The sequence below is a fragment of the Corapipo altera genome, unplaced genomic scaffold (genome assembly GCF_003945725.1).
Source record: "Corapipo altera isolate COAL_440 unplaced genomic scaffold, ASM394572v1 116, whole genome shotgun sequence".
Lineage (NCBI taxonomy): Eukaryota > Metazoa > Chordata > Aves > Passeriformes > Pipridae > Corapipo > Corapipo altera.
Genome location: NW_020884953.1, coordinates 35813 through 58176, shown reverse-complemented (window position 1 = coordinate 58176; position 22364 = coordinate 35813). Strand labels below are relative to the sequence as shown.

The 22364-nt window shown below is 51.8% G+C and overlaps 1 protein-coding gene across 1 annotated transcript; it reads right to left on the bottom strand.

Moving 5' to 3' along the window:
* Positions 1-1049: 1049 nt before the first annotated feature.
* Positions 1050-22277, bottom strand: TRAM2 (translocation associated membrane protein 2). Its single transcript, XM_027663457.1, has 11 exons — positions 22081-22277; positions 13312-13375; positions 11037-11146; positions 10712-10828; positions 9079-9137; positions 8438-8522; positions 8252-8322; positions 7528-7632; positions 7253-7411; positions 6111-6283; positions 1050-5503 (listed from the first exon to the last, which is right to left on the bottom strand). The coding sequence occupies exons 1-11, from the start codon at positions 22198-22200 to the stop codon at positions 5430-5432; spliced, it is 1137 nt and encodes a 378-aa protein (XP_027519258.1). The 5' UTR covers positions 22201-22277; the 3' UTR covers positions 1050-5429.
* Positions 22278-22364: the final 87 nt, after the last annotated feature.

Sequence of the window (22364 nt, the reverse complement as noted above, 5' to 3'; positions counted from 1 at the left end):
AGTCACATTACTCATCTCTCCACGAAGGTAAATGTGGCAGGGATGTTATCACCCCAAATGTCACCTGCCAGGTATTGCCATGGAGCACAAATAAAAAGAAAAAGGCAGCTGTCATGCACACAGAGGAGAACAAAGCTCTTTAGAACAAAACGTTTCTTTAAACCAGCTTTTTTGCTGTGGATTCTCACTTCCCCTCAGACAGCTGAGTCTCCACATGACAGCTCCCTCCTGCTCCCCTTGTTTGGAAAGGTCACTCCTCTTCCCTTCTGGGCCCGTTTTGTGCTGCTGATCAGTCTGACTGAGGATCACTCCAGGTATCTCTGGTCCACCTCACTCTTCAAGAGACCAGGAGATTACGGATGAAATTACTGGAGCTGTAGAAAAGAAAGTCTGAAACTTTTCTGCATATGCTACGAAACCGTAACCTACTCCTGAGCCAAGTCATGTCGTATCCCCCGGGCCAGCTGCACAAAGTATACAATTTAACTCACCAAAAAATATGTGCCTAAACCACATCAGATAAATCATCTCCTCCAAATACCCTTCTCCTCCACTCCCTGTGATGAAGGCAGCCACAAGTAATGACCTCCGGAGCAGCTGCCTGTGTTGTGGACATGGGAAATGTGGGAAGATGAAGCCCAGCTGGAAGGGCATGGATTGACAGGACAAGGGGGAAAGGCTTTAAGATGAGAGGGTAGATTTAGATTGGATATTAGGAGGAAGGAATTCTTCCCTGTGAGGGTGGTGAAGCCCTGGCACAGGTTGCCCAGAAAAGCTGTGGCTGCCCCATCCCTGGAACTGTCCAAGGCCAGGTTGGACAGGGATCGGAGCAACCTGGGATAGTGGGAGGTGTCCCTGCCCATGGCAGATGAGCTTTAACATCCCTTCCAACCAAACCATTCCATGATTCCATGAAGAGGAGGACACAAGATGCTGCAAAGGGAACAGATTAGCCTGGTATGACAGGAGAAAAGACCAGTATAACCCATCACAGCTGCTTTGCCACATGTACAGCTTAGGAGTGATAAAACATCACTGGACAGCAGCAGTGGAAGAATCTATGCCTTTTATTCATTTATTTCAGAAAAATACTTTTGCTGAGTTTATCACAAGTCATTTAACAACAAACAACAACAAACAAAATCCGTACAAAAACTGAAGTAACAGAAAGAATGAAACAAACAGGATAAAATACCAGACACTGTTAATTCCCCCCACCCACTCAAAAATCAGGAAATACGGAAGTAGAGAAATTTTCCTCGAGTTCCTTTGCTGAAGTTTGATCCATTGAGTTCAACATTTTTGAGGAGAAACTACATGCCTCTGCCTGGCTTTTTCCAACAGCCATTCTTCCCAGCAAAACTCCACACACAGCACCGAGCCAAAGGAGCATCTTTCACTTGGGTATAAAACCTACCAAGCCAACCTTTTTTTTCCTGGAAGGCTGTAAATCAAACCCCATCATTTCTATCCACTGTTTGCACAATCTGGGGTCCATCTACCAAAGGCAAGAGCCTGAGGCTGTTGTGAACCTGCAGGCACTGCAGCAAAGGCAGGGTAGCTCCAAGCTTCCAGAGTCACTTGGAGGCAAGGAAGAGACATCTTAGAGTAGCCACTCTTCCCTCCAACAAGGAAGCCTACCATACATTTTAAAACAGTGAGTTGAAGGTAAGGGGACCTACAGGGGAACTGGAACTTGTCTACTACTAGCCCAAATAGGATGAGTAAGAAAGAAAGAATCCTACACAACAACAACAACAACAAGACAAAACGCGACTGTAATGCCCCATAAGGTAAGTGTCACTCAAAAATTGTACGTGAAATGCTACATCTGTTCTTCCTCCACCCCCTTCCTCTTCCCAAGCCCGTTCTCTGACTATCTAAAGACAGAAAGAGAGAACTACTGCTGGTATTTTACAGCTCTTCTAGGCTAGGACAGGAGAACACTATGCTTCACCCCAAAATTCACAGGCTACTCAATTCCTGATCTCCTTAGGTTGGATAATGGACATAGATTACAAAAGCAGCCTCAAGCCCATGGGAAAGGTGCAAGCAATAGTGTCACACTGGAAGTAAAGACCTGCAGTTTTGGATAGTCTCCATTACCTTCTGCACTGTGGTGGACAAGAGCTCCTGTGTGGGGTTGGATCTTGGTGTTGGATTAAAAGCTGGATCTTTATGACCTTGGAGGTGTTTTCCAACCTCACCCAACAATTCCGTGGTGTTTTCTGCAGATGACACAGGGCTTGACAAGATGGGGCATGAGAAGAGCATCCACTCAAGGGAAGTGAGCTCGTGGCATTTAATACACAGAGCTGTCAAGGACAGACTGACCAATAAGGGCTTGTAAGGAAAACACTCCATTTGGGAAAGAAAAAAGCTCTTTGGGTTGAAAAGAAGGCTCGATCTGCTGAGAAATGACACGGACATAGAAGCAGTTACTGTGGGCTTGCAGCTGAGGGATTGTGCTTGGACTAGAACACAGAGACAGGAGCAGCCCCTCTGATGGAGAGGGGATTGCAAACCTCCAGGATGACAGTGGATATTGCCTCACAACAAAGGCTCAGCCTAAAAAAAAAACAACCTGCCAGGTTTGGGTCTAACAGAAGGATGGGGATTTCTGAGTACTAAATATAGGGGAGGGCAGAAAAAAGCCCCATCGCCTATAGGTTTAAAAAAACAAACGATAGAAAGAACACATGGAAATGCTTCCATAACAAACTATCCCTTTTCCTGGTAGCTCTATCAAAAAGAAAACAAAAAACCACATAAATGTAGCATATGCTGTACATACATACTAAAGAGGGAGGGTGTTCAGCTATTGCTAAAGTACAGAGAGGCTACAACATAAGGCACTTGGGATACAAAGCATCATCGGCTACTGTACGAAGAGACAGCATTGTGCAAGTGGAAAAGCTGCCTGAAGCAAAGCAGGCAGGCAGGAGGAATCATTCAGCAGCCAGCTTTTTGGGGGGCTGTTACGTGTCGCCTGTTAACAGAGTCAACAGCTCAGCTGCTGTGAGGCACTGGCTCTGCGGAAAGGACCGGCCGAGGCTCCGGAGAGATCCCGGCCAGCGGTCGCTCTTGGAGGGCACGTGGCAGTGGATGGCTGGGGAGGGGAAGAGGAAGGAAAAACCTCTCACACTAGACCTTTTCCACGTCCTCCCTAAACATAAAGCTCTTTTCCCCCTCTGGACTCGCTGCCCCGTGGGTACTGCCACTGTCTCTGAGCCAAAATGCGTGTTATTGACCCAACGCGGGCTGTTAGGAGCAACTGCAAGATACCTCCAAGGGCTCTGCTCCAACCTCCTTCCTCAGCTCCCCCAAGAAAGGGGGAAACCCTCTCCTGCCAATATCTCTTGTTTGACACTCATAGGTCGTGAAGATGGAGGACAAACAGGAATTTGACCAATTGTCCTCGTATCCCTGAACATTTTCTCCCTCCAGTTCATCTCCAACAAGAAGAGGGGAAGGAAGGGACAAAAGGCATCCACAGAAACAGGGAAAAACCCCAACTCAACTCAAAGAGGGGCAGAAAATCAACTCTCACCCATTCCTCAAAACACAACTGATGAGAAGAACACCTGCGCCAGCCTCAAGCTGAAATTGCACTGGGAGAGAGCCAGAGCTCAGCTGCCCGAAGGGCTGAGCAAGGGGCACGCCAAGGATCAATCCTGGACTGCCTATGGAAGAGCACCCCAGCTCCCCCCAGCTCTGTGCCCTCTCTCCTCACCAGAGAAGGGAACACACGAGTCGCCTGTTCCTGCAGCGGCAAAGCAGAACTAAAGCTACGCCCGACTTCGCTGCACAAGAGGCACCAACAGCAAAGCCCAGCTTAGGGACCGCCCTGGAGGAGAGTGTGGGGTGAGAGGTGCCACTGCCGCTCACCTGCCAAACCCAGCCTGCTGTGTGGCACCCCAAAGAAGTTCAGTGAGATGGCACTGACCCACGAAACCCCACGCAGATGCTGCTCCTCAGCAGCAAGGGATCAAGCTGGTGGGATGTGGCTTTCCACAAAAGCTCCTGCCAGCACATGGAGGTGGCAGCGGGCAGGAGCAAGAGGGGAAAGTGGTCTGCAGCAACAGATGGCCTCTGAGGTAGATTTGAGACAACTCCATCTGCCAACAGCTACATGTCACAAGTCAGGCTTTTCCTAAAATGCAAGCTGCTCCTTGCAGCCCTGGCTTCCTTCCCCTTCCCTCCTTGTCATCTCGTTCACAGCTCAGAAAGGGATAAAGGGGCTAGGTTTTTTGGAAGAAACCCTGGATTTGATAGCACCTTGGGTGGATACAAGCACTGTATCCTTTGGAAACAAAGAATGAAGCTGGTGGCTACCGATGGCATGGCTGGATTGGTACGGTAGGGATGAGGAAGGCTGAGGTGACAGCATGAGGGGCACAGTCCCATTGATGCGAAAACCCTTTGCAGCAGCCAGTTTGTCATCTGGACATGGTCAGGAGCCACAAGAACACCAGGTCCACGGGGCACAGACAAGCTGGCAAAGGGCCTGGGCTGACAGGAGCCAGGCCAGTGCTCAGAGTGGGGCAGGACTCGAGGTTTTACCTGGACCTGAGGATGGTGCTGCCCCATGACAAGGCACTGTGAGCTGCAGAGCTGCTCAGCTCTTGGGGCTGGGAGCTCCAGAAAAACCACAGGGCAGCCAAGAGAGACCCAGCTGTACCAGAAGAGCTGGGGCAAGCAGAGGCTGGGAGGTGGGCCTTCCATATGAAGAAGAAAATTCTCTCCTCTCTCTACTGCCCATCTCTCCAAAATTGGCTGAAAACCAGGGGTCAGAAAAGCCCCACGTAACCAGGGGTCCACCATGAGACAAGACAGGGCTGAGGTTCCTCCCTCAGACCCTGCTCTCTCTTTGCAGTATCACCACCCTGCTGAGCACTGGCCCCATCTCACCTGAGAGTGCCCCAGGGCCTCAGGATCTCACAGCCCCAGCACACTCCCCCAGGAACCTGTTCCCATAACACACATTTGGTGCCTTCAAGCTGTCGTGGCCCTGTCCCAGGGACTCAGGGAAGCACCATGAAGAGAGAGGGGAGGAACATGCTGTGGGAGAAAAAAGGATCATTTGGAACCGTCTACGACACATTTGTAACCATTAACCAAAATAACCAAACACTAAAATAGAAAAGAAAAAAACCAAAATTGCACACTGATTTACCATCAAATAGAGGAAGGCAAAACCAAGAGGGCTGGAAAAGGTTCCTACGAGGGGAAGGGAGCAGGGGAAAGGGACGTTTTTGGTTTTATTGCAAATGGTTCAAGAGAGCAAGAGAGGAAGGGAGGAGAGCAAGAGACACCTTGGGAAGATGACTGGTTTCCAAGCCACTCAAGACGCCGCCCGTGAGGACCAGGAGGAGGGGCTGCTTAGTCTTGGTATCTCGCCCTCCTCCCCAGGAGACAACCCTTGGCTTCTACGGTGACTTCAGCTTCTTGGTTCGAGGTGAGGTGCCATTCTCTGCTTTCACCACCCCGTTTTCATGGTAACCTGGGGACGGCAATGAAGCCGGTGAAGGGTCTAGAGGTTAAGTCCTATGAGGTGCGACTGAGGGAGTTGGGGTTGTTTAACCTGGAGAAAAGGAGACTCAGGGGTGACCTTATCCCCCTCTACAACTCCCTGACAGGATGGTGGAGCCAGGCAGGGGTCGGGCTTACTTCCAGGGAACAAGCGACAGGACAAGAGGACGTAGCCTCAAGCTGTGCCAAGGGAGGTTCAGGTTGGACATTGCTTCACAGAAAGGGTGGTTAAGCATTGGAATGGGCTTCCCAGGGAGGTGATGGAGTCCCCATCCCTGGAGGTGTTCACGAAACACCTGGATGTGGCACTCAGAGCCATGGTCTAATTGACGTGGTGGTGTTCATCCATAGGTTGGACTTGACGACCTCAGAGGTCTTTTCCAACCTAATTGATTCTGTGATTCTATGGAAAGAGGAAACTTTGTTCCTTCCACAAGCCAAACCATTAACCCTCTCAGGCCTGGCCCACAGACATGGGGAAAGGCCCCACTACGCCAGGACGCTGCTGGGGACCCCCTGAGGGGGTGCTGAACCACAGGACTGATACCTCCCATGGTGCCACCCATCCCAGCACTCACCCGAGTCCCTCTTGAGCGGCTTGGTTTGCTGCTTGGTGCTGGTGGTGGTGGCGACGACTCGCTTCCGACTGCTCTGCTCGTTCCAGTACTCCCTCCAGCGCCGCAGCTGGAAGTGGATGAAGCGCCACATCACTGAGGCCTGGAAGAGGCACACCAACAGCAGCACACTCATTCTGGCAGGGGTGGAGAAGAGGCAGGCTGAGAACAGAGCAGCAAGGCCACCCCTGACCCAGCCTTCCACCCACGCCGGGGCTGGTGGCAGGTGCCATCCCTACAGCCGCCAGCATCTCTCCTTCCTGCCATCCCCTGAGCAAAGAGCAGCCACTTCCCTTTCCCTCCACACCATAAAGCTCTCAGGTGCTCAGGGCATTGCTGATTGTTACAACTTCAGGGCAAGAATGGATCAACAGGATCATCTCGACCAGCACTGCCCAAGCCACACTCTGCACAGTCAAGGTATGACATACCCAACTTCTCTGTACATCTAAAAGATGGATGTGGTTGGAAGGGAGCTAAGAAAGTCCCCCAAATCTTCATGTGTGCCAGCAGTCCATGGCTTCAAAAAGCTTGGGAATGACCAGGCCTAGCAAATTCTGAACTGAACCCAAAGCTGCTGTATGGCTGAGAAAGGCTCCCAGTCTTGACAGACAGACTGCAAGGCATGAGGAGCCCATCCCATATTCTGCTTCCCATGTCAACAGAGAGCAAAACATGTCCAAGCAGAAGGAAAAATGCATTTTCCTTGACCACATCTGTGTTAATGCACTTAAAGGTGCAGCAGGGAAGGCCTGTAAGCCTTTCTCTAGGATAGACTCATGCTTTATAACTTCATTCAATGAACACCTTATTTGACGGTTTTTCCCCTCTGTAGCCTTTAAACCCCTTCTTGCTTCCTTCACACCCCTTCAGCTCATTAGGACCTTCCCTAAATGGAACCAAGATCAGATCCCCAATGGCATTTGGATGGAGCTCTGAGCAGCTTGGTCCAGTGGAAGGTGTCCCTGCCTATAGCACAGGGTTGGAAGGAGAAGAGCTTCGAGGTCCTCTCTAACCCAAACCATTCTGTGATTCTGTGACTTCCAAACTCAGCAAAACCCACCTTGAGATAACACAGCCAAGGAAGACAAAGCAGACATTCCTACCTGAAAAGGATATTGTTGAAGAGGAAGCTGAAAAAATTCCCTCTCTCAGGATCCAGGGCCTGGCTCTCCACCCGTGGCAGCCCGAAGCCGATGACCAGGATGTACAAGGTGAGGGTGAAGAGCCTGGTGACCACGAATACAACAGCCCAGACATTAAACCTGTGGGAGGGACAAGCAGAGCTGTGGGCAGGAGCAGCTCCCAGCACTGAGATCAAGCCACGTAGCTCTCCCAGGCTCTGGAGGAGGTGGAAGCCCTGGGCAGCTCCCCTGCTTACAGCTTCTCATTGTTCTCATCCGTGAAGTAAACCAGCCGGGCCATGTGGAAGAAGAACTCAGCCAAGTACTGCAACAGCAAGAGGATCAGCCCCAAGCGTGTTAAACTAGGAGGGAAGAGGAAGAAAAAAGCATCATTGGTCAACCTTCATCCTTCAAATCCAGCTAAAGCCTCTCTCCTGCCATTCCTGAGCTGCAGCACCAGCCTAAATCCAGGCCTTTCTGCACCAGTAGGGGAAATCCCTGTCCCCAAACCATCAGCACAGCCCAAACCAGTAGGAATCCAACACAAAACCCTAACTGCTGGCAAGGCTGCTCTGCTTTTTATCATAGAATGATCTGTGTTGGAAGGGACCTTAAAGATCATCCAGTCCCAACCCCCTGCCACAGGTAGCGACACCTTCCACTACCCCATGTTGCTCAGAGCCCCATCCAACCTGGCCTTGAACAATTCCAGGAATGGGGCAGCCACAGCTGTGCCAGAGCCTCACCACCCTCACAGGGAAGAATTTCTTCCTAATATCTAACCTAAACCTCTCTTCTTTTAGTTTAAAAACATTCCCCCTTTTCCTATCACTATCCGCCTGTGCAAAAAGTCACTGTCCGCTGAAACACTCCACTTTAAGCCTCCCACCCCACTGAGGATTCCCAGCTGACTCCCACTGCAAAAGGAGCTGCTCAGCCCCATCCCTGGAGCAGGATGTGGTGCTGAGGGAGGTGACTCACTTGAGCAGGTAGGCGCCGGCAATGTGCACCAGGTAGAGCGCGATGCAGCGCAGCTGGCGAGGGATCTCCTCCTGGCAGGGCAGAGAGCCATGTCAACTTCTCAACCCTCTTCACCTGCCCTCTCCCAAAGCTCCCTCTCCCAAAATCCAGCATGTGGGATCCCCAGGTGGCCCACCTGGCTCTCACCTTGCGAACTTTTTGGAAGTAGAGCTCCGGCAGGGCGTGCAGCCAGTACGCCAGCTGGCACAGGTAGAAAAACTTCACCTGGAACCTGAAATGCAGGGATGATCCATGAGAGCCAACCCAGGGCATGGCAGGACCCCAAGGACCTGGGTGGCAGGGCAGCATTGGGCAATCCCTCCACTGCTTTGAAGCCACAGGATTTAGGAGGCATCATTTCTGGGCTGAAATTATTTGTTGAGCTGAGACAGCCACACCTGGAGTTTATCCAGATGCTCCTGCTGCGGTCTCCATGCCCTCAGCAAACCTCACTTTTGTAAAAACCCAAAAAGGGAGGGTTATCCCCCACTTCATTCCTACTGTGAAAAATAAACAGCAAAGAGACTTGCCCAAGGTGATGCAGAAAACAGCCAGGATGAGTAACCAGACTCACAGGACCTTCCTCATGGGGGAAACCCTCCAGAACACCCTCCCCAGGCTCACAAATGAGATATCCACCATTCCTCATGACCTCACTGCAGCATCCTTGCAGCAGGGTGCATGCAAAGGGCGCTGTGCTGTCAGCACCCCTCTCCCAGCCACAGGGAAAACCGTGGAGAGGAAGGAAGTGGTCAGCCCCGGAACAAAATACCCTCACAAGTGCTTACGGAAGATAAACATGCGGGTAGTTTTCCCACAGACTCCGGGGGTTTGATACGTATCCTTCCTGAGAAAGAGAAGAGATGCAAGGCTTCAGCAAAAGAAACAGGTTATGACGGGGTGGGTTAATGCTACAGTGAAACAAGGAACTGGGGATGACACCCAGCCTGCAGAAAAAAACGTGTCCCCTGCGAGAGCCAAGGCTGAGCTCACCAAAGCTCAGACAAATTTGTGGGTCTCTAGCACCCCTATAAAATCTCTCCAGTCCCTGTGTTTGGGGGGTGAAGGCTCCTTGCTCGGTTGCACACATGTTCCCAGGTTCAGGACAGGATGTTCTGAGGTTTGGGATGCTCTGGAGGCATGAGGGTGAGATACCTGTAACTGTGTGTATGGTCTATGGGGCTTCTCCCTCACTGGCCTGTCCAACCAAGTATCACTTAAGCAACCAGAAGTACTACTGACGAGAAAGGGGAACAGAAAACACCTACGGAACCAATTTATTATGCATTGGATAGTTTAATTTTCCACCTCTTAACTTATGCTTGCAGGGCAGGTTACAGGATGTGGCTCCCCTCTTGCTCCTGCCACGGGGATGCTGCACTGGGCTTTGGAAGGAGGTGTTGGCATGGGAAACTTGTCCTGCCGAGTCACCACCATCCATGCCCTGTCTGCCCTAAGCCCTTTTTTCAGTTGGGGGAGGCCAGGGGAAGTGCAAGTGCTGTGAAGGGCAACCTGCTTTGAGCACATGGGGTGTTTGAGGAGCACATAACAGTAAGGAGGAGGCTCCAGCCCCAGAGCTGGTGAGGGATGGGTCTGGCACTGGGAAAGGGGAGCCCAAAACCAGCAGCATCAACTGTGTTACCAGTGTTTCCCTCCTCAGAGCCCAACAGGGCAGAAGCACTGCCAGCAGACCTCTGAAATGCTGGCCTTGAAAGGGGTACTCTAATTGGAGCTGGTACGACCCCCCCAGGCAGTGGGGAGGGGACCTGTCCCCAAGGATCCATCCCCAGCTGGACCCCAATGGCTGCAGGCAGCAAAGCATCATCACTTCACACTTCCAAAATAGCCACAACACCTGTTCTTCCCTCCCCCTTCCTCCCCAAAAAGACATGTTTTCCCTCTGATTTCTCCTCCCAGCAGTTTTGGGTTGACACATTTGCAATGCACCCAAGGAACAGCATGGCTTTCCTGTTCTCAGTGATCCCCTCACTGCCAGCTTGCCAGGAAAGGGACCACAAAGAGGGATCCCAAAAATCTGCCCATTAGCCCCAGAACTCTGCAAAAGGCATCCAAAAACCTTAAAGCACTGAACGTAAATAAAGAGGAAAACAAGAATCTGAGAAAGATGATCCGGAGCAGCAGATGGAGATGATGAGACCAGGTAGGATTTCTGAAGACCAGCTCCAAAAATATCTCACATCCCATTAGCTTATGCCTTGCACAGTGCAGGAGAAGGATCTCCCAAAACTGCCCTCACTCAGTGGCTGGAAAGATCCACTACACTTGAAAACCAAACTTGCTGAAATGTGCCCGTTTTGGCCCAGGGGCTGGCTGGGGACTCTGCTGCCAGTGGGATTTTGTGCTCCAGAAACCCCAAATTCCCCCTTGGCAACCCAAATCCCAGCCATTCCCGTGCCTTACCGTCACCACGACGTACAAGCACCAGATCACAGAGGTGAGGTGGAAGGCAACCAGCTGCCCTGACTCATTGAACTTGCTGTGTTTGACCTTGGAGAGATGCAGACGCCTGTTGATTTTCTGGGAAGGAGCAGAGGAAGAGAGAAAAAACCACGAACACATGAGCCACCAGGTCATCAACCCTCTCTCCTCCTCCTCATCCCAGGCAGCCTCCAGAGGTGAAGGCTCACTCATAATCACCACCTTAACCCCCAGAACAGCATTTAACTGCAGCAGGACCATGGCATTTGAGGTCTTTTGGTGGCTCAAGACATGGAATGGCACTCACGTCCAGGGCGTATTCCTGCACCACCGCGTGCAGGATGATGGCGATGAAGATGTAGAAGAGGATGGTGACCAGATCCTTCAGCCCATAGTGATACTGGACCAGCTCCCCATCTGCAAAACACCAAACAGTGGATCAAATCCCCATGACCCAAATGATTTCCAGGTGAGGGTTTAAGGGTCAGTGGGGCAGGGGGGTTATTCCCAATATGGGGACACCGGAGAGAGGTCATTACTGTGCCAGTGGCTGGGAAAAAGGGCTCCATCCAGGGGTAGTTCATGGCAGAGGTGGGTGGTTTCTCCTCCAATAGTTACACACCTCGAGGGAGGAGACATTCAGGACACCTCAAGCTTCCCCAGCCAGAGATGAGGGGCTGGGGACAGCCTGGGTGTGGAGGCAGGAACTTAGCCTGCAGGGATGAACACATGGAAGGCTGAAGCAGGTGATGGGATCAGGGATGCCCCACTGGGAACATTAGGGCTGAGGATGGCATTTCCACCCCCTCGGTTATGATCCAGCACCCAGTCTCTTCCACACATTCCTGAAAGCTGCTGGAGCAGGATTCAGCTGCTGAAATGCAGATGCCTTGTGCTGTTAAGAGATCTGAGACAGCAGCAAGGGGATGGAGGATGAGAAATAGGACCCATGGGAGGTCATGCTCTTCTGGAGCAACAGGAGACCCAACAGCACCCAAAATACCCCAGACAGCTGCATTTAGGTGACTATTTGCAGCCCTGCAGCTTATGGGGAAGAAGCAGATTTAGGAAAGCTGCTGTCCTTGTGGTGCACTGCAGAAAGCATCTTGTCACCAGCCCTGTTTACCCTTGAGCAAAGCCTCAGTTCAGATTTTTAAGATTTGAACAGGATTTATGAAAACATCTGGCAAAGGATACGAAAACACCCTGTCTGTAGAAGCCTGGGCTGGGTGCTGTGCAAGCCCAGAGGTAAACATGGTGCCTGTATCCCAGAGCAAGGCAAAAGAGTGAATTGCAAGTCCCAAGAAAATAATATTGTGCACATGTGCAACCACTCTGCCTTGTCTCTCCCCTCTCAGAAGCTGCTCTAGCAGGAGCTGTGAGGGATGTGAAACAGCCTTGGAAAAATTTAGATGAGCAATAACCCTTCCTCCAAACAAGCTGCTGCATCAAGGTCTCTCTCCCCGAGGCCTCAGCCACCTCATGTTCTATACTGATACCCCATTATCTGGCTCTGGTGAGGTGTTTCTGTGCCCTCCCTGAGTTTTCTGGCATCAGGAAACAATAAATCCCTTACAAACCAGCAGGAAGTTGTCTGGACTGTGCCATAGGGGAGCACAGACCAATTTAATCTGGGAGCTGGATGACTTCTTCAGCCTTAACGTTCAAAGATTTTAAGGGCAGAGCTTTTATCTTCTGCATGTCTGCCTCACTGTAGTCCCACTAATCCCAACACCCTGCTCTTTCTTTGGATGATTACTCAAACACTTCCAATTAACTGCAGTTTTCTGCCACCAAGCCAGGCTTTGTGCCCCAGGCGTTTGGCTCATCCTGAGCTCAGGCTTTACCCAAACCACCTCCTGCTGTCTCCACGCCAGTGCCCAGATCGCTGCCAGATCCAGAGGGGCTCTGGGCCAGGAAGGTAACAACCAGCAGCCAAAATATGAACAGGGGCCGAGCCTCCAGCTGCCTCTTGGCTGGCAGCTGGGGCACATCCTCTGGTCTGTTTGGTTCAGAGCTGCACCACCTCAGAGCCTCCTCAAATTACTCCATGTGAACCAGGCCCATAACCTGCCTTGTGCTGTGCACCACGTGCACCTCCACACATTCACCTTGTTCTATCCCTCCAAAAATCAGCAAGGCAGGAACTATTGTGTAGCCCCTGCTGCTTGCAAAGAGGTAAATCCCTCCCGCTCCTCAGCAGGACATGGAGCTACTCCAGGCATGCAATCAGGCAGTTTGATCCTGCCTGACCCGGCTTGGAGCAGGATCCTCACCCTGCAGGGAGCACAGAGCAGCCTGGTCATGACAGAAACACAGAGGAAGCCCCAAAACCCCCTGGAAAGCATTTCTTCCCAACCCTGGCAGCATGAGAGCTGGCAGACATGATCAGAGTTCTCTGAGCTGCTCAAACTTTGCTTCTTCCCAAAATATCTTATTTTTAACATCTCCTTTACCACCAGACAAGAGCCTGGGCAGTGTGATCAGTACAGGGTGAGCCCAGGCCAGCTGGTAAAGAGGATCTGGGACAGACCACGACTCAATCCTCCCCTTGGGGTGTCTGGAGCAGAGGTATCTCTTACCTGCTGTAGGCACACTAACGTTGTACTGAGGTAAGATGAACAGGAAGGCAGTCTTGGCTGTGACCTGTAAAAGACACACAGAGGGGGAAAAAAGCAAATCAGTTGTTGATTCCATTCCTCTGCCACCATTTACTTTCTTTTCCTACCACAAAGGGAAAGGTAAATTGTCCAGGGAGATGTACAGGCACCTGCTTCACTCACAGAAACATCTTTCAGCAAGGAGGTTGCAAGGGAAGTGGTTTGACAACAGAAACTTGGGATTTGGGAAGGAGAAAGAGAGGTATAAAGGAGGGAGAAACCTGGAAAAACAACACAGCTGGAAAAGCCATGAGCCAACCTGACAGGGGAAGCCTCTTGGTTCCCCTTGAAGGATGAGCATCCCTCCAGGAGCATGGACCATCCTCACATGTGACCTGCTGCTCAAGGGACACTGGGAACTGACCCAACTGGTTATTTGCATTAATTAAAACTAGCCCTCATTCCCATCCACTTGGGCAGCCACACTGGGAATCCAGCCTGAGTAGGGATGGCATCACCCACACATGAGAAACTCAGAGGCTGTAAAGCCCTATGGACTGGCTACACATGGATTTAGCTCCACATATTTGTGGAGACTCCTCCACTCGGTGAGCCTGGACCCCTCTAGGGTCCGTGCAGGTACCCATGAAGGTCCAACAGGGCAGGGGAAAAGCAGCTTTGACAGACATGCTGAACCTCATGCTAGTTACCCACAAGATTCCCGATGCATGTACAAAAAAGGAATAAAAAAGCCTGAGATGACACATCAGGGCCCCTGCAAACCAGGGCTGTGCTGCTCACTCTTCATTTATTGAATCACAGAATAGAATCATGGAAATAACCTGAGTTGCAAGAGATCCACAAGGATCACTGAAGTCCAACTCCTGGCCTTGCACAGGACACCCCCAGAATCCCACCAGGTCCCTGAGAGTGTTGTCCAAAAAGTCCTTGAGATCTGGCAGCCTTGGGGCCATGACCACTTCCCTGAGGAGCCTGTTCAGTGTCCAACCACCCTCTGGGGGAAGAACTTTTTCCTGATATCCAGCCTAAACCTCTCCAGAAACAGCTTCATGCTGTTCTCTCTGGTCCTGTCTAAATTGCTTTTAATTCAAGGGAATGATCCTTCCCAGCAATGAAACAGGAGGGTTTGTGGGAATGGGGCACAGCATTCCAGCCCAGTGCATCCACAGGATGCCCCAAAGCTGCACCTCTGAGACCAACACACCCTCGAGCCTGGGGCCACAGCTCAGTGCACAGACATCTGACAGCAAATGTGTCTTCATCCCATCCAACCCCACAGTGGCAGCAGGTCACCAAATTTTTACTTTTCCAAGGGCTTCCAGCCAACCCTCCAATGCTTTGCAAGCACCCACCTTCATACACTGGCAGCCCCAACAAATCCCATGCCCGTCCAACACCGATGGAGATGAGCTGCATTTCACACAGACGTAGCTACCACTGTTCCAGAGCTGCAGGCTATTAAAATCCCAGCTGGAAATTGCTCCAGAGCTTGTGGGGGGGACACAGAGGCTTTGCCAAGTGTTCCCATTCTGCCCCCATGAGCATTGAGCAACCAGCCAGTGGCTCTGTTCCGCTGGCACAGGCGAGGGACAGAAAACTCCACAGCGTCTTTTCAGGATGTTTGGGGATTTAAATTTTTTTTCCCACATAAAAAAAAGGAAATCCCACATGTTGTGCTCTTTTTGTGGAGGAGTAGATGCAAGAAAGGCTCTGCTGCAGGATATGGAGACCACGGGCAGAGTCTGGGGTGGGGATGGAAAAAGCGCATCGCCCGGCCTTCAGCTGGCTTAAGGAGACACTGCTGGCTCTTACAGACCTTGCTGGCCAGGAAAGCCAAGTTGCTTCATCCCAGAGCGGTACAGCACATCCAGGACCTGGACTTCACATCCAAACTCCACCACAAACTGGCAGGGCATGATAAAAACACACAGAACTGGCGGTGGCCGTGATGCTGCGGAGATGGGTGGACGTGTCATGGAAGTGCTGACGGCAGCAGGCACTGAAGGATTTACAGCTACCCAAGTACCTGGCTGTTATCCAGAGCTATAAACAGCTGGAAAGAAGACATCATCTCCAGATGAAGCCTCCTAACCTGCTGAAGGGGCCATAGGCCAGACTTGTGAGTTCAAGAAAATGACTCGGAGTATCTCTGGGGTGGGAAGAAAAGCCAGCACAGTGCTCAGGCCCAACACAGTTTGCAAGGACTCTCCTAAACTTCTTTTCTAGAGGGCCTGGTGATGGTTTCATCCATCCAGTCCAGCATCAAGCAATGCTTTGTCCCATCTCCACACCCGCCTTTGCTTCCTATAGGCTGGAAGACCACTAGCAGCTTCAAACATCACCTTTCATTACACTCCTCCACCTTTCATTACAGAGGGGTAGTGGGCTGTTTTCTAAAGTCTAAGTAAAATATTTTACTGCTACAGATAAATGTAACATCCTGGACACAGGCAGGCTCCTGATGGACCAGTTTCCAAGGACAAACTGCTTGTCTGCTCCGTTTGACAGATGGGAGAGCACAGGCAAACCTGCAGCCACTCACTAAAGTGCTACAGCGGCCAAATATGCACTCCAGGCATCCAACCTTCCCATCTTACAGAGTTTACATGGAGGGAAGGTCTCCTCTAAGGCACCAAAGGCATTCCTCCATCTGGAAGGTGAGGGACATGCTGCACATCCACGGGGGGACCTGCATCTTGTTGATGTTTCTCATGACATGCCCCTTGCCAGGGGGCACAGAGAGACAGAGGACTTGACCGAGGTCATGGTTGAGCTCCAGCAAGTGAACATCAAGCTCCAAATTCCCACATAACCCCCTCAGTATCCCGTCCACTATATCAACTGGGAGCACCCATGGTGCACCCATTGCTACACGGCCCTGAGTAGTGTATAGTGCCAGACACACCATGGAGCAGCTTAAGCCTCCTGGAAAACAGGGAATGCCAGAACCGTGACCTCCAGCAATGGCACCTCCAGCTCCCCTGCAAGGCAGAAACCAGGTCTCCTTGGCTTAGGAAGGAGCAACGAGCACCAGGGATGGCAAAGCTTTAGGGATTGCATTGAGCATTTCACAGGCAGCCAGAGAAAGCAGAAGTTTGGAACGGGAAGAGCAACATGAGGATTATTCAGAGGCACAAGACGTTCGCTGCCTGTTTGTTCTGAAACAAGATGCTGGTATGGGAAAGGAAGCGCCAGGCACGCTCCTGCCCTGCAGGGCAGGAGAAGAGCCAGAGCTGCCACCAAACTGCTGCTGGCAGAAGTGGAATTCATAGAATCATAGAATAATTTAGGTTGGAAAAGCCCTCTAAGATCACTGAGTCCAACCATGAACTCAGCACTGCCAAGCCCACCACTAACCCATGTCCACAAGTGTCATGTCTACATGTTTTCTGAACACTTCAGAGATGGTGATTCCACCACTGTCCTGGGCAGCCTGTTCCAATTCCTGAGCACCCTTTCAGTGAAGACATTTTTCCCAATATCCAACTGGCTATTAAAATCCCTAAACCTTCCCCTGCACAACTTTTTATAGGGTGGGAGAGGGGTTTGCCTCCATGGGATGCACAGAGCAGGGACTATGTAGGAAAGGCTGTACCTTCCTCATCCACTCCTCATCTGCTCCTTACCTGGCATTAAGGGCATCTCTATGCAGAGGGAGATGCTCCTCATCCTGCCTTGCATGAGGGATGTGGTAACTGGGGATACAGGTTAGTGATGGGCTTGGCAGAGCTGGGTTGGACACAATGAACTCAGAGGTCTTTTCCTACCTTAACAGTTCTATGATTCTATGTGCCTGAACCAGGTAAATTTGGGAAGCAGTTGTCCTGGGAGCTCTCTACAGTCATGCAGAGGAACAGCATCCTCAGTAGTGAGTGGGTTTCTGGTGGTTAAAGCCACTAATGTGAGAACCAAAGGGCAGATGCATGGTGAAGACACAAAACTCCACGTGTCCATCAAGACCAGAGTTTCCTGCCATGCTCAGGATAGGGATGAGGCTGCTTCTCATGGCTAAAAATCAAACCAGCACATCCACCTCACAGCCCTTGATGGCAGAGCAATGGATAAAGCCAAACAATCCCAGCACTACTACACTATGCATCTTTATTTACTATGCATCTACTATCTACCACTAGGCACCTACTCCTGATAATGTGGTGACTGGAAAAATCCAAACACCCACCATCCTGGAAATTGCTGTTTAATACAGAGCAGCAAAGCTCTCCCTACTCTTTTTTAGAATCACAGAACAGCTTGGTTTGGAAGGGACCTTAAAGATTGTCTTGTTCCAACTGCCTGCCATTGGCAGGGACATCTTCCACTAGACCAGGTTGCTCCAAGCCCCATCCAGCAATTTAAAAATGCTGTTTCTTCTCTGCCACAAAAGGCTCCAAGAGTCCAAACCCAAATCCCAATTACACTTGTGCAGATAAGCACGTGACTTTTAATAAAGGGATTTAAGCACATGCATCCAGGTAGTTTAGCACCTCTCCCAAAATCTACCTGCTGCAACTAAACACCAATGTGTTCAGGAACGAGGGATAATTTTTGAGCATCCTTCACAGAGAGGTACCAGGCACTCTATGAACTCAGGGAACAGTGGACACTCCATCCCTGGAAGTGTCCAAGGCCAGGCTGGACACGGTTTGGAGCAACCTGAGATAGTGGAAGGTGTTCCTGCCCATGGTAGGGGATGGAATGAGATGATCTTTAAGGTCCCTTCCAACCCAAACCGTTCTGGGATTCTATAAAACCCGTTTCCCTTCTCAAAAGCCTCATTCTAGTGGGATTTGCAGTTGCTGTCTCTACCCCAGCCAGGAGCCCCCAGGCACTCTGCCTGCCCCACGGTCCTCCTTGAATTAATATCACTTTGCAGGAAGGAAGCAGCTCCAAGCCTCTGGTGGGGGAGGCTGGGGGAGTTTCTGCAGTCAGAGCTGGGAAAATATTTCCAGGGCTTGAAAAACAGCTCAAACTAATTACAGATAAAACGCTGTCCGAAGGCTTCTCTCACAATGTGGGGGTATTTTTCCCCCAACCAGTCAGAGTTTGAAAGACAAACTTGCTGACCCAAGATATGGATTGACACAGGCCCTATATGTAAACTAAAGCCCAAACTTTGGACCAAAGCCTTTAAAAGTAAACATCTGGCTGTGACAAAAAAACCTTTTTGAGGGCGGCGCAGCCCCTCTGCTCCCACAGACACGCTCATCCCTCAGCACAGCATGATTTTCACTGCCTCACAGACCCTCCTGTTTATTCCCTTTTTAAAACTAAACCTAAACTCTGGGTTTTTTCCTCCCTTTTTCCCCCTCTTCCCCAACTATCCAGCCCCTAACACCGCCCGCATGGCCTCAGCTCCCACATCTGGCAACGACCAGGGGAGGCAGAAACATGTTTTGTTTTCCCGCATTAACAACGAGAAGGCCTTAATTTTTTAGAGTACTACGGAGGGGACCGGGAAGGGGGAAGTATATTTAGCAGGAAGCCTGGAAATAGCAGCTCATTCGTCAGCTGCCTTCATTTGACAGTGTCACAACCCAGAGTTTGGGAGCCCATGACTCACACTCTGCTCACAGGGGAAAGCCCAGCAAGGCCACGGCAACTCTTATAAAACAACGGTTTTTTAACTCTGTTATCACTTTCTCATCATCACCTCATGCGTAAAACTGAGCTTTAGTTTCCCCATGTTAGAGATTGTGGCAGGAGTCCTCATCTAACACAGGAACTTGCCCAAAATCAGTGAGGTCTTCCCCAAACTCAACCCACTGACTGACCCACCCCAGACAGGACATGGGTCACCAGCCAGCAGCAGGTTAAACCCAGCCTGGCCTTGGCTTCATTTTTCTGCAAAGCAGGGTGGAAAAATACATGCAAAGCCATTTCTGCAGGAGGATGGGAAGCACCTGTTTCGCGTTTCTATCACTTAAAATAGTTTTTCACCAAAAAAAAAAAAGAGGAGGCTTTTCTTTCCGAGCTCCAGCAGCCACACACACATGGCAAAATCCCTCCCTGGCACCACACAGACACACACCAGGTGTGTTTCACACCCTGAAGGCTTCAGGCAGGCTGGGAATGAAAAACACTAAATAGTGCCAAGCTCTGGACAGCTCTTTTTAGGGAAACCCCCTCCAAGCCCGGGATTTCCCTCTCTGAGCAATGCTATGATCATCTAAAACACTGGAATAATCAAATCCAACACACCCGTAACACCGGTGAGCAGCCTCATGCCACACTTTGTGCCCCCAAATCCCATCATGTACCCGTTCCCTGCTGTGGAGGAATTCCCAGGTTGGTGAATCTGTCTGGAGGGGAAAGGTTGGGCACCCAAAAGGATACTCAGGGTGCACCTTGCTTGGGGAAAGGGAGACACCCAGCAGCCCTGCAGCATCATCCTGAGCAGGGTGCTAGAGCAAGGAAGCGCTCAGCTCCTGGGGGATGCCTGGGAAAAGGTTAAAAATCTTATTTGTGTCTTCCCAAAGAAACCTCCCCTGCAGGAAACGGCCTATTGTGAGCAGGATTCGGCCGCTTCCGCTGAGCCTGAGCCTGGCTGTGGCCACCAGCATCAGGAAGGTGGAAGCCCAGTTGTGGGGTGGGAAGCAGGGATGAAAGGAGAAGAAGGGACAGTGATGTGTCCTCCTCACCACGGCAAAGGAGGAGATGAAAAGGTGTCAAAAGGCAGAAATATCCGAGCTGCCACCAAAAATCACCGTAGAGGGGTGGCACAAATGGGCATGGATGGTTTGGAGGGCTAGGGAAGAGCAGAGCCTGATTTCTCCTCCAGAGGAAAAGAAAGCAGAAGAAATAACCATAAAAGTAAAACAAAATAAAATAAAATACCCACAAGGATCAAGAGCTGTCTCAAACCCCACGCTCAGGCTCCTGGTGTGATTTTTGGGGTGTGCTGTGCAGGGCCAGGAGTTGGACACAATGATCCTGATGGGTCCCTTCCAACTCAGCATATTCCATGGTTCTGTGATTCTGTGATGATGCCAGGAGGAGATGCAGCCAGACAGTGCACAGGGAGCACTGGAACCCACCCCGGTACAGCGAGCACTGTCTCCCTGAGGTCTGCGGGGAGAGCAGCAAACTGCTGCCTTCAACATCCCAGGGAGATTTAATTAAAAGACACTAAAAAAATCAGGAACACCACAAACTCCTCCCTGCTGGCACCTCCACAGGGGGGTTCATCACATTTCAAACCATCCTCAGTGCATCACAGTCAACCAAAATCACGCCCCAGCCCAGCTACCACCTCTCCAGGACGGGGTTCCTGACATGCAACCATAGGCACCAGCATCCCAAAAAAACCACCTGCAGGGAGAAGCTCTGAGATAGAAACGAGACCTCACCGACTTTTTTCTTTTTCAAGTGCCACAATGAAACTTGCAGCCCAACTTTGCATCATTTGCATGTGGCTTTGGAATGCAGCTGGCCCTTTTGGGCTAGTTTTGAAACCCTTAAATAAATATATATATATATATACATATATATATATATATATATGCACAAGCACATCGAAAGGGGGTTTGACTGCTGGAAGCCACTCACTCATTCAAAGCATTCGCAGCAAAAAAAAAAAAAAAAAGGGGGGGGGGGGGGAAGGGGGGGAGAGAAAAGCAAGGGGGGCTCCAGCGGGAGGGAATTAAGGAAATGGATTTCCTCCTCCCGCGATTTGCTGCAAGAAGGAGCCTTTCCTCCTCCGCCAGGCCCCCCGGCCACCCCTTTCCCATCCGGATTTGCTTTGAAACGTGGCACTGCGCTGGAGGGGAGGGTTCAGCGGGGGAAGAGGGGGGGTCCGGCCCGGCTGTGCCGCTGACCACGGGCTCGTAGCCTCGGCCGTGGGTGCCCGGAGCCAAGAGAAGCCACACGGCCTCCAGCGCTCCCGTCTCCTCCCCGAGAAGAGGGAACGGAAAAAAGCAAGCTGGGAGGGAAGGAGCCGGAGCAGGGGGAGAGCGGCATTCCGGGCATGGCGCTCGCGGGACAGCGGCATTCCCGGGGGGGGACTCCGGGTGAAGGTATCCCATGGAGGAGCGGGGATGCCTTCTCAGGGCCCAAGGTGGGATGGCCAGGATGGGGAAAGGCCAGGGAGCCGGTGGTGTCCTGCCCGAGGCCCAGGAGCCCCCGGTGCTCGTCCCACGGCGCTGGCTGCGGAGAAAATACCTGGAAAAGGGCTAATGTTAAAGAAGAAGAAAAAATGGGGGAAAAAAAGGCAAAAAAAATTTCTTCCTATTTCCAAGAGATGGGAATATCGGCCAGGGCTTGGTTTCTCTCTGTGTGAGGCTGAGGCACCCCACTTCAGTGCTTGGGACATCCCAGCAGCAGCGGTGGGTTTAGAGAAGGGGGTTTGACATTCCCTGTGCTGCACCTTCCCAAACCAGGGACCCCGGGCAGGGCTGGAGCAGGGGAAGAAGGATGTGCCACTCCAAAAGTCGGCACCAGGCTGGGTCCCCAAAGGAATTTGTGGGACACACACCTCTCTGGTGGTGGGTGAGACACAGGGAATGAATGAGGCGGCGCTGTGCCCCCCTAGACGGAAGGGTCCCGCACCGCAGAGCCCCCTCCCCAAGCGGGATGGCGGCTCCCGGCCGGGGTGCGGACCCCCCTGAGCCGAGACAGCCCCGGGGGCGGACACCCCCTGCAGAACGAGGGGGGTCACCTGGTCCACAGGGTGGGGACACACACACAGCCGGCCCCGGCGGGCAAGGGGGATGCGGATGGAGGGGGGGCTCTCACCTCGAACATGAGGGCGATGAGGACGCTGAGCACCAGGCAGAAGCCGATGTCGGCGTGGTTGTGGATGAGGAACTCCTGGCTGAAGAGCGGGTGGCTCTTGGCCCGCCGGCGGAAGGCCATGGCCGGGGCCGAGCCGAGCCGAGCCCAAACTTCCCCGGGCCCCGCGGAACTTCGCGGAGCTCCGCGACGGCCCCGCGCAGGCGCCGCCGCTGAGCCCTCCCCGCGCCCGCACGGCCCCGGCCCCGACCCCGCCCCGGCACGGCACGGACCCGGCACAGCACCGG

Coding starts and splice junctions, on each gene's coding strand:
- TRAM2 (XM_027663457.1), bottom strand. CDS start 22,200: ATGGCCTTCCGCCGGCGGGCCAAGAGCCACCCGCTCTTCAGCCAGGAG. Junction 13,376..22,080: donor TCATCGCCCTCATGTTCGAG/GTGAGAGCCCCC, acceptor TGTCTTTTACAG/GTCACAGCCAAGACTGCCTT. Junction 7,633..8,251: donor GCCGGCGCCTACCTGCTCAA/GTGAGTCACCTC, acceptor CTTCCCTCCTAG/TTTAACACGCTTGGGGCTGA.